Raw genomic sequence first — 15564 nt, forward strand, 5'->3', positions numbered from 1 at the left:
ACTGCTCAAAAAGTTAGACACGCCTCTTTTCCATTCTCCGCCGCCTCCTCTTGCTCGCTGCCCCTATCGCTCTATCTCTCCTTGTTTTTTTTTTGGTGTTACCTCGTCCCCCGGACCGAACGCCCTTCAATCTACAGCCAGAGCCAAGTCTCTCCTACACTCTCCAGAGGATGCTGCGTAAAAAAAAAAAACAGGAAAAAGAAGGAATATCAACTTCTTCTCTATGAAAAATGTATACAGAGAAGTTCTGTTTAAAAATTCTATCAACTTGCCGACTCCCAGTTATTACATCAAGTCTTGGAGATACATCTTTTTTTTTTCTTTTTTTTTTTACCCCAGCATCGCTCTCTATCTCAGTGTCTTGGACTTGCTAACCTTCTAGCATCATCGTCCACTCCAAAGAGCACACCCAGAACCCCATTGCTGTGGTGTGCTCATCACTTCTTCGTCTTTCTCCGCCCTCTCTGTTTTAGGCAGAACATCTGGGATGGACCGGCTCCATACGGTAGCCAAAGCTACAAAATGAAAGGAGAAATTCTCCTCCTCCTCCTCCCCCGCAAAGCTTGGTCTAGGTTTCCTTCGGCCTCTTCGGCCGCCGCCAAAGAGGTGGAGAAGAGATACTGGGTAAAAATAAATTGAATTCCATTTGACCGAGCGGGGGTGTTTTCCCCCCTTACTCCTCTCCTGTGAGAACAGGTTCGGGTGTATATATTACTGTCCCCCTGTTCCACTACACTTGGAGCAACCCCTGTGACTTATTTCCGTAACTTTTTATGTAGTTTCGCCTGCCACTCGCCCCCCTTCCCTCTTTGAGACGTTATAAAAATATGATAATTGGACGAAGTGGATGGGATGGAGTAAAGAAAGCAAGATTCCGCGCGGGTGGAGGGGCAGTCTTTCCTGTTTATTAAATATTCATCGAACGTGGCCTTTCATCCTCCTGCACTTACAGGAGCTGGACTTACAGGAGAGACTAGCAATAATCTGGTGCCGAGGAGACATTCATACGGTTTGCCAAAGTTGATGGTAGTGATGTAGTGTGACTAGGTTCACAATGCTCCCGAAGAAGCAACTGAGCAACTTCCTACTTAGACTCCCTCGAAACAAAAAGGTTAAGCGATGCAAGTTCAAGACTAAAGGTTAGAAGTCCCATCAATCAATCTTGGCTTTGTTTCCCATAATAAGTCCTCTTAACTTGATCTTAATGGGGAAATTTCAAACAGTCTGCCCATAGGCGGACGTTTTCCTCACAAAAATACGAACGTCCTCAGATGATCTATAACCTCCTTAAGCGCGTCTTACTTTTAGTACCAACTTTGCTCAGATATTAAGTTATGGTAAAAAAGTTAAAGTTAAGTTCCACTTACCCATCTGAAGAGAATGGAGAGAATAAGGGAAAATGATGCGGCGATGCTGGAGTTATAGATGTAGGCGCTGCAGGACTTGTGGCCGTACTGGAGACCGTGGTTCCGGGTGATCTATTAACACAAGGAGAACAGAATTAATTGGGAATGTAAAGAGCATCTACCATCCAATTGGTCAGATCAATGAATACTATCCTCTTTTCTTCTCTATGTTCGGAAATCGTGTGTCTTGAAAACTCTTTATACTCGTACGCTAAACGTTCCGGCATGAAATGTAAACCCAGATGTTAGTAGCTGATACAATATCAGCCACGTCAGAGAAGTATGATTCAAGTTGTGCTTTCAGCCGTAGACTGTAGAGGCCGTTGTTGACACTACCTTCTTGATTGATTTAATCCTCACCGGAAGTTCTCGAAACCTTTTATTTGCAAAGCACTTAAGACCTGTAATAAAAAGAAACTTGCATTTTAGCAAGAAAGAAATCACACTCACTTAGGACTATTCTGTTGTAGATCGGATGGAGGACTCTGAGGTCGTTGTTCATCTTCGCCTGCACCACTTCCTCCGCCTGCTCCGCCAGGACTTGAGCACAGAGAGTTATCGTCTACTACAACCTCCTAGAACAAGCCATTTTTCCAAAAAATAAATAACTAAAAATCATTGATGAATCGAAGTTTGGGGGTGTCAAGATTTCTTTAGGATTACACCACCAGGTTGGTATTTGCTGCTTAACTTAGGACGCCATCAAAGCTGAAAGTCCAGCCATCATTAATATTCTGTTGGTAACGAGAATGCTCATTACCCTTAAATGGCAGTTAAGAGGGAACTTTAATCCACACCCCGCCCACCCACAAGCAGCTTAAAGAAGCATTTTCACGGGGAAAATCGGGGAAATGAAATGTTAGCAAAAAAAAGTGGAAAGAAAATCTTTGAATCCATTTTCGAGAAATGATGAAAACAATAGAAAAATCATAAAACTTCCGGTCGTCTGAATTAGTTCAATAGCTTAATGCTACGGTGGCAACGAATCGAAATATCGAATTAGAACTTCTGCGATTCATCGATTTTTGAATTATGTCGACCATTATTTCTTCCTGACTCAGGAGACTTCAAAAACAAACAACTTCCTATGAAAACCATTTCCTTTTAGTATCTTTTTTCTTTTTTTTTTTTCATTGGAATAGACAGTAAATTTTCCAAGTAGTAGGGAAAATTAACTAAAAACATTAGAAATTTTGTTAATCATTTCAACATAGTTAGTAGCTAACTAACATGTTCAGACCTGTCTCTATAAATATTCACTCTACAAGTATCAGAGAGTAGTGGGGATAAGAACGGAAAGTGTGTGTGTGTGTGTGTGTGTGTGAGAGAGAGAGAGAGAGTGACAGAGAAAATTAATAAACACAATTTGTGAACATTACTAACATGTATAAACTTGTTGAGTTGATACAAATGTATAGGTAGTAGTAGGGATAGAAAGGTGGGGGGAAGTGTGATGGCAAAATCTAAAACTTTATTAACTTGGCACACACACACTAGTGTGTTACAACCTAATTATTGTACACTAGGTATGCGCGCGCTGTGTGTGTGTATGTGTCTATGAAGGTAGATATATATATCTACTGAGAATACGAGGTGGATAGGTAAAGTTTAAACTTGTAACTCTACAAGTCCGTAATTAGATGTGTTCCCCCACCATACCTCTTCCAATTTACCCCCTCCACTACGTCATTAATATATACCTTCTTCAAAATTTGCTACTTTACTTTATCGCCCAAATTCACTTTATACACATACATATATATATATATATACATATATATACATGTGTAATTTAACTTTGTTAAAAGTAATTATAGAAGAACATCAACTTAATCTTGTTTTTAAGTCATACTTATTACAAATCAAATGAAAATTTCTTATGTTAAAATTAAGAATAAATTTGAATATAACTGATCTGTAACACACTCAACTCTCAATGTTCGAAATCAAATAATTTTCTTAGAAATTCGAATAATTAAAAAAAAATTGTTGGCATAATCGATGTAATTTACATCGAAATAACGCTTCAAATTTGTTTTTGGATATCTATGATTGGCTCAGAAACGAAATATTAATATTTAACACATATAGACAGATAAATAGACGCCACGGTAGCCGAGCGGTTAAGATACTAGACCCGCAAAGCTTAGATGTATTGTTGGTTTAGTGGGTTCGATTCTTGGTCTCTAGGCATTGGATTTTATTTAATGGGGTTAATAAAAGAAATTTACAGTAAAGAATGTTAGGCGGTTATAGGCTAGACCCGCAATGCTAAGGTGTATTGTTGGTTTAGTGGGTTCGATTTCCGGTCTATAGGCCTTGGATTTTATTTAATGGTTAATAAAAGAAATTTAAAGTAAAGTATGTTTGCTAGTCGCCTCCGTCCACGACACCTAATTCGGTAGTTGGACGTAAAGCTCGCCTGAAAAAATAGGCAATTTGTTTACTGAATGATTTTTATCAATTTCAGTTACTTACTATAAGTAGTATATTATTAGTTGGAACAACAATTAGACTTAAATAAATAAATAGGAGTATTAATTCAGTTAGAGAATAGAACATGAGGTACATAACAGATGGGCTTGGAAGCTGCGAGGCCCTGTTGGTGAGTTAGAGCTTAGTACTTTAAAGCTACTTCTTTAAAAAAAAAAATCTCAAATTAGTAAATAATCGATTTAGTAAAATGGAACTTCCGGACATGGAATTTTCACCCTCCACCCTGATGGGCCCTTAATCGACTTTTCCCGGGGAAAATGTTTCTAATAAAATCGATGGAGGAAAATTTTCATGGCGTCTTTTAGTTTTTGAAATATTTTGCTTCTCTTAAAATAGAAAATAGTTGTTAATTTTACAGTTGTTAAAATGTGGAATAATTAATCGATATATTCCTTTCATATAATTAAACATCTGGCAAGAAGGTTACCTTTCACCGGTCGATGCGAGAAGTAGTACCACCTTTACTTCCATATAACGACGCGACAATCACACATATTGCGGTTATAATTTAAGTAAATCGATGTTGTTACTGTAATCAGAGTTACCGGTTCAAAACCCCTTTTCTGAACATCACTGAGAAAGGAATGTTTTTGATTTATCACCGTTCATTATCCTTAACTAAGACTAAGGAACACTAGAGCCCCAGGTGGCAGAGCGTGCAGTTAATGTTTAACTGATTCATTGCCTTTAATTACTAAGCTCACTTTAATTGTTAACGCACAAGTTCAGACATGTTTGTTTTAGTTCATAATACACTGTTATCGTTCAATATTTTAGATTAGAAAGGCAAATGTTGCGCATAATAATAAATAAACTTGTAAACTTCTCCAGTTCATTAAAGTAAACAAAATTTTAGAGTGAACACTCATGATACTTATTAGTAACCATACATTACCTAGAAATGTAACCTTACAGTGAAACCTACCCCTAAACACCCTGTTCGGAATTGCCTTAAATAAAAATGTTTACTGTGGATTCCCACTAGGTGGTGCCAGTTTTGAATCCAGGTGCTGGCCCATGGATTTTCCACTTTTTGGGAGCTTATTTCAGCTCCACTGTTCAGGGATGGGCAATGTTATCTGTAACGAAAGAACAGTGCTGGTGGGCAGGAAGTGAGTGTTTTGTTTTTTTTTTTTTAAATTTTTATTTAGTTACTATCAACGTATTTTGCGTTATAAGCAACAATGATAACAATAAATAACATTCACATTTACCAGAGTGGAGAAGTTACCCAGCGGTAACACTCCAATAACATTCTACTGACTCTCTTCATCAGAGACGTCTAGAAGAGTTGTCTGGAAATGTTCTGGAAGATAGATGTTGTACAAGTGGGATTGTGATGTGTTTGAATGTTAAGATGGAATTTTCTGTATCGTGTTTTCAGCAGCTTGTGTTGGACGAAAGGAATGTTCAAGTCTGTGTGAATGGTTTGGACTTGGTGACGTGGAAAGGAGCGTTTACTATAGTGCGAAGAATTTTAGACTAAAAAAACTCAATAAAAACTAAGTTTTAGGCCCAAACCAGTATACCGGAAGTACTGCTTTACGAATTTTCAGTTTTTGTATTCTAGATTTTCTCAAAAACGATTTCCAACGATTTTTTTTCTAAACTTCGTGCTCTAATTTCAGATAGTTCTATATCATTAATTTAGAACTTTTTTCTTTTTCTTCCCAGTCAAATTCGATTAAGGGCGGAAGGAAGTGATCAACCTTTCCTGTAAAATGCCGTTTTTTTTCTCTGGTATTGTCTTAGGAGCTATGTATTAATAATAAAAAGGGATGATCCAGAACTATTGTTCCACTGTAGACCCGGTTCTGAAAGCTGTGGGATTATTATGAAATGGGCTGTTGCCTGCTTAGCATTAGGGATGTTCTAAGAACGGCATGGAAACCAAGGTAACTTCTTCCTGGCATCCATTCCCGCACCGCTCTGTCTCCCTCTCTCTCTCCAGAAGATCCAAAAATGGTTCACAAAGAAGGATTCATCTCCCATATTCTGGTAAACCTCCCAGATTCTCTTGGTTAATTAACTCCCCCAGGGAGAGAAGGAAGAAAGCCTAAATGGAGACTCCACTCCAGGCAACTGATGCTAGCGTTGGTCTGGAAAAGATGGCGAAGGGACTACATTTTCCATATTCTTATATTCTTCGACTTGGGACCCATGCTACCTTGAAACTAAATTTCTAAATTCAATGGGAATTCGGTTGACCGGAATACGAATAATGTTGGTGAGAATTACGGGTCAATTATTCTAAGATTGAACAATTATGAGTTCGAATCTTGAGAATGGTAGCATTGAGAAGGGCGAACGTCTGTTCTTGCCAGATTGTTTTCTCATTTACGAGGGTTCAAGAGAAAACATGAAGAGATAGAAATAGGACTTTGGCAAACTGCAATTTAATTCCGCGATTTGCCAACAAAATCGCCATAACTTAGTTGGATATCATAAAGTCTATTAAAAAGGAAAACTGAGAGAGGATAAAGTATATAAGGAATTAAGAAGGGAGGGGCGCCATCTTGTTTACAACCACTTCTAGCCAACGAACTGGTCTCTCTCTCTGTCTCTTCGCTCTCACTTTATCCGATTTGCATGTGAATAAAACTAGGCGCCTTATTATAATGCGTTACCATGGCGATGTTGTAAGGAGTGCAGTGAGGAAGTGGGGGGTTGGTTCAAGAAATAAATCACGTGACAAACAGCTGTGGGTGGCTGTAGTGGTTTGGAGGTTGGTTGGAGGATCTAGCAAGGATAGAGGGCTATGGAAGTTATTTAAAGGGAAACTCTGGCTGAAGAAAATACACTTCACTCTGGGAAGGGATATTACACCACCGCCCTTGATCCAGTTGCACTTTATAAGGGTAAGTTTAGGTGGGGGGGTGGAAAAGGGCTTCCACTACCAACAGTGTGTGCGTGAAGTGGCAGCCGTAAAGACACAGGTCAGAATCTCCTTGAACGGACATCTTGTAAGGGAAGTATCTCTTCTTCCTAAACCTGCACCAAGAATAACCCCCCAAGCCTTTGGGCATCCATATCAATTCAGTATAAATAGAGGGTAATACTCTGCAACGTCTATACAGTATTACTGCCGCTGGAATCTACCCCGGTCTCTCTCTCTCTCTCTCTCTCTCTCTCTCTCTCTCTCTCTCTCTCTCTCTCTCCAGCATCACAGACTTACACCCTAAATATCCCTTAAAGAGAGATCGAGCAAGATCTGTACACTATTGAGTTTTGAGCTAGTTACATACTCTCGAATATATAACCGTAAAACGTAAATGTAATTTGTTATTCAACCTCCATCCTCCAGTCAAAATGTTCTGCAACAGCGAAAGGAATTTACCTTATAACATTTTTACAAACATAGATTTCTAGACCCAAGAGCTCCCAGATCCTAAACAAGGTTTCCAAATGGAAAAGAATTTATCATTATCTTCAATTATATTATAGTGGCTACAAAAATCAGAACAACAATTTAGTAGCCCAATTATCTCCTACCAAAAACAAAAAAAAAACATCAACATCAATTCCATGAAAAACAAAGATCAGGTGAGCAACACATGGCTTTCTCTGGAAAGCAACATGCTGAAAACATTTTATTCGTTTTCAGGGACCATAAATCCTGCAAAAATTCAATTAAGTCTTAATTTGTTGGAAGATAGAAAATAAAGAGAATAAAGTTTATACATTTCAAATAGCAGCCATTAAAATCCAAAAGGAAAGGGCGTGGTCATGGCCGCCATGAAAGTTCCAGCTTCTGATTGGGTAATCTAGCCGCCCATTTTTTCACACCTCCACCTTACCATTCTGATTGGTTAATTGTTCAAGTGTAATTATTTCATAGAAAAATGTATTTTAGATTTTTTTTACTAATTTTTCCCCCACAAGTATTTGATAATTTATCAGAAAATGCAAAAAAATTTTTTTTATATGAAAATATCTATTTAAATGTTATAATATTCATTGTTTCACCTTATTTCTGCTCAAAGAAAAAAGAAAATTAGGAAGAATTGTGTAATTTCAGTAGGGAAAAAAGGAAAAACCCAAATCTGCTTAGAGATAGATGTGAAAAGTTAGTTCCCCATGTTGTTTTGTAAACGTGGCGGATTCTTTTTACGGAAAATTGGTACTATATTGGTGAGTTGATTGGTAGTTCAATGTCGGATAATTCAGGCAATAATGAACGGTTCACATAGTTTACCTTTTTTTACAACCTATAAACTTTTGCGTTTATAGTAAGCAACAGCAGGTCGCACAATTCGTTTCCAGATTTCACCACAAACTTCACTGATCTCACGATGAATTTCAGCCGCTTTCATACCTTAAGAAAAAGAATCATCACAGCGCGTATTTCACATTTCGGCGGAGGCTTTTAAAAATACATACAAACAATCGTAAATACAGTTGAATGATTACTTAACGGTGTCTGGTTTCTTTCTGACAGAAATAGGTACACAGCGCGCATGCGCCAAAAGTCGACCGCAGCACTGTAGCGGCCAAATTTCAAAACGGTACTTATTTTAAAAAAACATGCCTCGTACAATTCCACTATAGTGTTCAGTCCTATGTCTTGTACCATTATGAGGCACGTTAAACGCACGTGTTGAAGAAAATTCAACGAACAGCTGATAGCACTTAAATAATAAACGGATTTTACACAGTTTTTCTTTTCGGCAATCTAGAATTATTTCAAATTTAATAGACTGCAATTAACCTTAAAATTAATTGAAAAAGCGTCAAATATTAATTTAAAAAAAATAATAATAAATCCAGTATCATTAAGCCCCAAGTTAACAATTTCCTTACGGAGTAATACGAAAACACACCTGCCCAATTGAATTAATTATGTAACACACATCTCTAAATAACTCGATTAAGTTGGCGTGCATGTATGTAGTATGTACACTTGGATATTATGTATATATTTTGGTATAAAGTTAAAAGTACTCTGGTAAAATTCATGCGAAAACTTTCCATAGAACTCAATATACCCCCCGAAAATACATAATTTATTAATTCATATTACATTAAAAATCTCCTTTCTAATAAGATTAGATCATGTATAAAACTTGTAAATTCAATTTTACAAGCTTTAATTAAAATATATGTAAAAGGTAAACTTAGTTTACTACCCGGTAATTGTATTATATTTTACGAAATATGTCAGCTGATATTACTGCATTAGTCAGCTGGCAGCCTGGTTAAGGTTAATTACATTTATTATTTTGAAATGTATTCTAAAAATAATATTTCTAGCAAATTAGTTTAGTATAAATCATATTCACGTAATTTTATAATGTATTTTAACGCGTCAATATTTTAAATAAATTTATTACATAAAAGTATACAAAATGGGTAAAATTATTTTAAATAAATAATATTAATATTATGTTAACTTGATTATAATTTATGTGTAAGAAAATGTAATTTATTTTCTCTTTAGTACCAATAAGAAGGAGAATTTGCGGTCGAGTTTAATTTGCGACCGGAAATACCTGTCGTTGAGTTGCTTGGCAACGAAATATTTAAGAGGAAGTAATATGTGAAGGGGTTATTTGTTGTTTCAGCTCTTAAATCCCGTCTGATTGCGTGAAAAGTTTGGTAGTTCACGGTGAGAAAGCCTGTGGAGTAAACACGTTTCAAGGAAAATGGTTTTTCTGCACGGGACCTACGAGGGAAGCCTCTTTTGACTTTTGCTCTAATCAAAAACTTAGGAGTTTTTTTTTTTTTTTTTTTGAAAGATTTCGCTCAAAAGTGGTCGAATGTCCGTTAAAAATGAAACGCCCCAACTACAGTTCGAACCGAAAATATTCGAGACGTGATCACGTCCTCCAATTCGTTGATTGTCCTACTTAATCGTCCGCTCTGGCTATCGAAATGCTCTGGTCGGGTTCAATCTCCAACTATCGTTCGGAACTTTCAAAACTGTAACCTTCCTAAGCATAGGAAGGTCAGTTCCTGATCCCTCCATCAAGCCAAAAAGTCCCCTATTCTTCCACCAGTCCGAGCATTTGTGAACATGTATGTAGAATGCTCGGACGGTTGGAGTAAACAAATGTAATAAAAAGTGATGTGTTCTTCTGCTCGGCGTAGGGTTTGGTTTGTCAATGCATTCTAGCCAGCTGTTAATTCAATTTGATCATTGTTACCAACAACCACCTTCGTCCTGCTCACTAGAAGTGTAATATTCTATTCTATGAATGGATCTTACCTTATTCTGAGTGGACGGCTGCTCATCTCTTTCCTGTTCTTCTCTTTTCCGTTGTTCCTCTTTCAGCCTTTCCGCTTTCCTCCACTTGGCTCTCCGGTTTTGAAACCAGACCTGGAAAAAAAAAAGTTTTTTATATTTCTTTTACTCACATCTTGTTACAAGGAACAAAGGCTTGTTTTTCAGTTTTTCTGCAATTTTTCTAAAAACTCCGTCATTGTGTCAGTCTACGTCAGAGAAGTCGAACTATACAGAAAGGTCTATAGAGGAAGCATGATCCAGCACTATAGACCCGGTTCTGAAACCTGTGGGATTACTATGAAATGGGCTGGTTGCCTGCCTTAGCATTAGGGATGTTCTAAGAGGTAGGCATCCATTCCCGCACCGCTCTCTCTCACTCTCCAGAAGTTCCAAAAATGGTTCACCAAGAAGGATTCATCCCCCTCATATCCTGGGTAACCTCCCAGATTCTCTTGGTTAACTCCCCAGGGAGAGGAGACTCCACTCCAGACTTTCTGAGGAAGACTCAAACCCTGGCGTTTTGCCAGGAATACCTAGCGAAGCGACTACATTTTCCATATTCTTCGACTTGGGACCCATGCTACCTTGCATTGGGCTGAGCTAGGTATTTACCGATGGGTTTCCTTTATAAACAGTTAAAGTATTACTGCTTTGCAGGTGTATTAGATCAGGATGTCCTGGATAATCTACTTCCCCCCCACTATCAGATTAAAGAAAATATTAGTATTTCATTGGCCAGTGAACTTAGTCGTCTTAATAAGGAACTGGCCCTTCATTTTCCCTTAGATAAACCAACAAAACTTTTTCAATCTTTTATTGATAATTTGACAGAAGAACAATAAGACTAGACAGCTATCTCAGAAAGGGAAACAATTACGTAAACAGAGAAGTTTTTAGAAGGACGTAATTAGATTTTAAAGAAGGGAATTGTCGACTTTTATTAGAAAAATGTTTGATTAAAAAATTAGGACAACTGAATTGAGGGTGGGGGCCAGGAATATAAATAAAATAATACTGATGGAGTGACGTAATTCTTGTTTAGCTGATTACGTCAAATAATTGCATCAATAAAGAAATTAAAATGAATTATAACTATTTTTGTTTACCACAGTTTTGTTATTAAATTTTATAATTTTTAATTGTATTTCCAATTATGCACTCGTCCAGCTGTGAATTAATCACGTCGTCGAAGAGATCATATGAGCCACCCTAAATGGAATGAATGCTGGCAAAAGAGGCCACCAAAAAGAGTCAACTGTTACCCGGAGACAACTTAAGATTTTGTGGCTCATAACTGAACAGAATCACTAAAAGATCTTTACCACACACTTCAATGAAGAAGAAGATCATAAAGAAATGACAAACCCTCACGAGAAAGCAATTATGGCAATGGAATTGAAGTTAACAATCCAAATATGGACCATCACTTCTCCAGCACTCTTGCATCAGACTTTGCACAGTTCCAGATTGTTGATTTCTAGTTCTACATCCACAAACGAATTGACATAGGACCTACACAAAAAAGTTATCCAAAGATTTCCTAAACTCATCATGAATAGGATCAACTAGATAGTGCCATTTCTTCTCAGTTCGCTGAAAACAATTACACATCCTCCAGAGCTCATCCAAATTCTCCATTTAATCGCCTAGAGGCATAAATCTCGTTTCAGACTACAATATTTAACGATTGAAGTAGCGTTTGCCCATGCGATTTCCTTTAAAAGCACAGTATTTAAAGGAAGACCACTCTAGAATATGTTACTCTTTGATCAAACTGTTTACCTCTTGCAGAATACCTGCTCTTGCAGAAGGCCTACTCTTGCAGAAGACCTGCTCTTACATGAGACCTGCTCTTGCAGAATACCTGCTCTTGCAGATCTCTCAAAATGCTCCATATTCTAAACAATGTTTTAACAACTTAAAAAAATAATTCCACAAAAATAAATAAAACAGTCTACTAATTTTTTATCCGAATGACACAGCATTTACAAAAACGAATTAACGCCGAGAAAGGGGGGCGGCTAACCTATTCCCACCAATTTTTACGAGTTAACAATTTGAAACTCGCCCAGGTTATCTTTCGTGTAACCTTCCATGCTTTCCCAACCTTTACCATACATTTCCCAACAATATTTGAGTGGAAGTAAAATTTAATTTTTTACTTAACGTATTATCTCTTTTTCTGCTTTTATCTTATTTCACAGAAACCAACATTGGATACTATCACCCCTTACAACATTTTCCAATACGTTTTAAATGTTAAAATATAACAAGGAAAAAATGGAAAATTGAATATTGCTGGTAATCGGCAGTTTTCCGGGACATTATCCAAGTTCCGTTACGGTTTAGTAGGGCCTGAGCTATGAAGAGGCAATAGAAATTCTTGTAAGTGTTAATACGTATAGCTGATGTTATCCGTTACTGCACGATTCAGGAGTCAGCAGTAAAAACATTTTTCTGAAAGTAATAAAATAAGATTAATGAAAGCTTAAATAGTTTTCTATGATTTCTATAAAGAGGGTGAAGGTCGCGAATTGAAGGAACCGTCGAAGGAAGGAAGTCGAAGAATACCGGACAAAAACGCCTTCAGCCATACGGTAAAATCAGCTGTAGTCTAAAATTGTAGCGCCAAACTCTCCAGAGAAACTGTAGCAGGTTTTGGCTCCATTTAGGTCAAAAATACACGTAACTTCTGATCCGTTTTAACCAATTATGGTAAAGCAAGTAGGGCGCCACGGTAGCCGAACGGTTAGAGGCGATACCTGCAATACTAAGATGTATTGTTGGTTTAGTGGGTTCGATTCCCCTGTCTTAGGCCTTGGATTTTATTTAATGGTTAATAAAAGGAATTTATAGTAAAGTATGTCAGGCGGTTATAGACTAGACCCGCAAAGCTAAGATGTATTGTTGGTTTAGTGGGTTCGATTCCCGGTCTCTAGGCCTTGGATTTTATTTAATGGTTAATAAAAGGAATTTATAGTAAAGTATGTCAGGCGGTTATAGACTAGACCCGCAAAGCTAAGATATATTGTTGGTTTAGTGGGTTCGATTCCCGGTCTCTATGCCTTGGATTTTTTTTAATGGTTAATATGAGGAATCTACAGTAAAGTATGTTAGGCGGTTATAGACTAGACCCGCAATGCTAAGATGTATTGTTGGTTTAGTGGGTTCGATTCCCCGGTCTCTAGGCATTGGATTTTATTTAATGGTTAATAAAAAGAAATTTACAGTAAAGTATGTTAGGCGGTTATAGGCTAGACCCGCAAAGCTAAGATGTATTGTTGGTTTAGTGGGTTCGATTCCCGGTCTCTAGGCCTTGGATTTTATTTAATGGTTAATAAAAAGAAATTTACAGTAAAGTATGTTAGGCGGTTATAGACTAGACCCGCAAAGCTAAGATGTATTGTTGGTTTAGTGGGTTCGATTCCCGGTCTCTAGGCCTTGGATTTTATTTAATGGTTAATAAAAAGAAATTTACAGTAAAGTATGTTTGCTAGTCGCCTCCGTCCACGTTTTTTGGTAAAGCAAGAGCTCAAAAAGTCCATTGAAGTGGTCGCAGAGTACTTTGGATGGTAATGAGAACTATTTCTCAAAGTGAAAAACTACATTGTTCATATCTCCGAGTATCCCCCATCCCTGTAGATAAACCCAACAACCTTTAGAGGCAATAAATGGAAGGATACAAATTAGGGATGGTTCATAAAAAAAAAAGGGCTAAACCTAGGCAATACCCTAAGGCAATGTAAATTACCATCTTATTTGTTACCTATCCGAGCATGACATATGGAAGTCTATATGTAAATATTTGTGCGTTATTACGATTGTGCCTAAGGCATTGGTTACCATGTGTAACATTAGTTGGGTAAGCACTTATCATAGACCGGAAATGATTACATTGGGTTTAGCGGTTTACCAACTTAAAACTGGTTTGGATAATGGACTGACAAACAAAACATTCAACCCTCTTGTTTACATTTTGACAACGATTTGGACGTGAATGGACGTATTTGCGGGTGATGTTTGTTTTTTTTCTGCGGGTAATCTTTGTTCTATTCGCAATTGTAACGCTAACCACTTTTCGTGCTCAATGGGCTTAAAATTCGTTTTTTTTTTTATTATTCTGAACGATTCCTTTTATGAGGCGTTGTAAATGCTTCATATGTTCTTTTTTTTTTAAACTCCGAACATTTTGAAACACATTAAATTATGCAGCAACACTACAGAGTTTTGTAACCTTTACATTGCACCGAAATGTTATTACCTTACAGAAAAGGTATTCCCAAAACTCTTCCTAAGAATTTCCCTGATTTTTCCAAGAAAAGTGTTATTATAAATCTGTGTTTGTATTGTATGAAGTTGACGGAAAAGTCCAGGAACCATTCTCGAGAATGTGAAGTAAGAAAGAGTTACTTCCGTGTACAAAAAAAAGTGTTCTTTAAACCCTTTAGCAACAAAATTTAACCCTTTCTTTACAGAAAAGTAAACACTAAAAGAGGAACCCTACTACCCTTTTCCTTAATGGTGTTTCAAATGAAAATTATGGATCTACACATCTACAATTAGAAAAACCAAGTTTCAAGAAAATCATAGCGGCCAATTACGGGAAAACTTACAAAACTGAAATACTTCCGGTTGATCGTTTTTGGACCAAAAGTGATTTCCTGTGGTGGGCCCTTTAAATTACCGGAGGTTACCTTTACACAAATCATAAATAATAAATCAATTCACCGAATATTTCTGGTGATAAAATCTATAATCGATAAAATCCATAATCGATGAAATCTATAATCGATAAAATCTATAATCGATGAAATCTATAATCGATGAAATCTATAATCGATAAAAATCGATAAGGCAATGCCTTCTTAAACTAGTCGATTAAGTGAAAGTAAAAGAACGAGATGTGAAAACAAAGAGTAAAACTAATACTGATATATAAGGATTTCTTTTCTAATACGATGGGTATTTGAAATGGCTTTGACAGTGACAGGAAGTATTCAAAGCAAATGAGATAACCGGATATAAAACGGGTAATGCTAGAAGATGCGTGCAATGTAATACAACAGTCAGATTGAATAAGAGGAGAGACTGGAGTAGCGAACATCTCTGGAGTTTGGAGGGTAGAGGGTGGAGAGTATTGGAAGCCATGAAGCTGGGCTCACTCTCTCTCCAGCGTGCAGAGGGTGGCCAATGTTTTCCAACGTAATGGAGCCAACGTGTGCGCGCAGAATATCAATTAGTTACATCCGGCCCCACGCACTCTGCTGTAAAGTAAAGTCACTCCCAGTTTTACCGCCGGCCCCTTCCATGCTAGTCTAATCAACAGCTGTTCGGTAAATGAATTGATTAGCTTAATTGTTTACAGCCTCCGGTATCAAAACTTTAGAGGCAGTACTGCGTCCTGGTCAATCTTTTTGATTTTCCACAGGAAATAAATAG

At 37.2% G+C, this 15564-nt stretch overlaps 1 protein-coding gene across 2 annotated transcripts in view; it reads right to left on the reverse strand.

The window, feature by feature from the left end:
* The window catches only part of Drgx (Dorsal root ganglia homeobox), a 129094-nt gene that overhangs the window by 19535 nt on the left and 93995 nt on the right, over window positions 1–15564 (reverse strand). For both annotated transcript variants that reach the window (XM_074136042.1, XM_074136043.1), the window contains 3 exons: window positions 10108–10218; window positions 1857–1981; window positions 1368–1478 (listed from right to left, as the gene is read on the reverse strand). In XM_074136042.1, coding sequence (XP_073992143.1) covers window positions 1368–1478; window positions 1857–1981; window positions 10108–10218 — 347 coding nt within the window. The remainder of the gene's footprint in view (window positions 1–1367; window positions 1479–1856; window positions 1982–10107; window positions 10219–15564) is intronic.

Source organism: Rhodnius prolixus, unplaced genomic scaffold (genome assembly GCF_049639745.1).
Source record: "Rhodnius prolixus isolate KJV_2025 unplaced genomic scaffold, Rpr scaffold_5, whole genome shotgun sequence".
Taxonomy (NCBI): Eukaryota; Metazoa; Arthropoda; class Insecta; order Hemiptera; family Reduviidae; genus Rhodnius; species Rhodnius prolixus.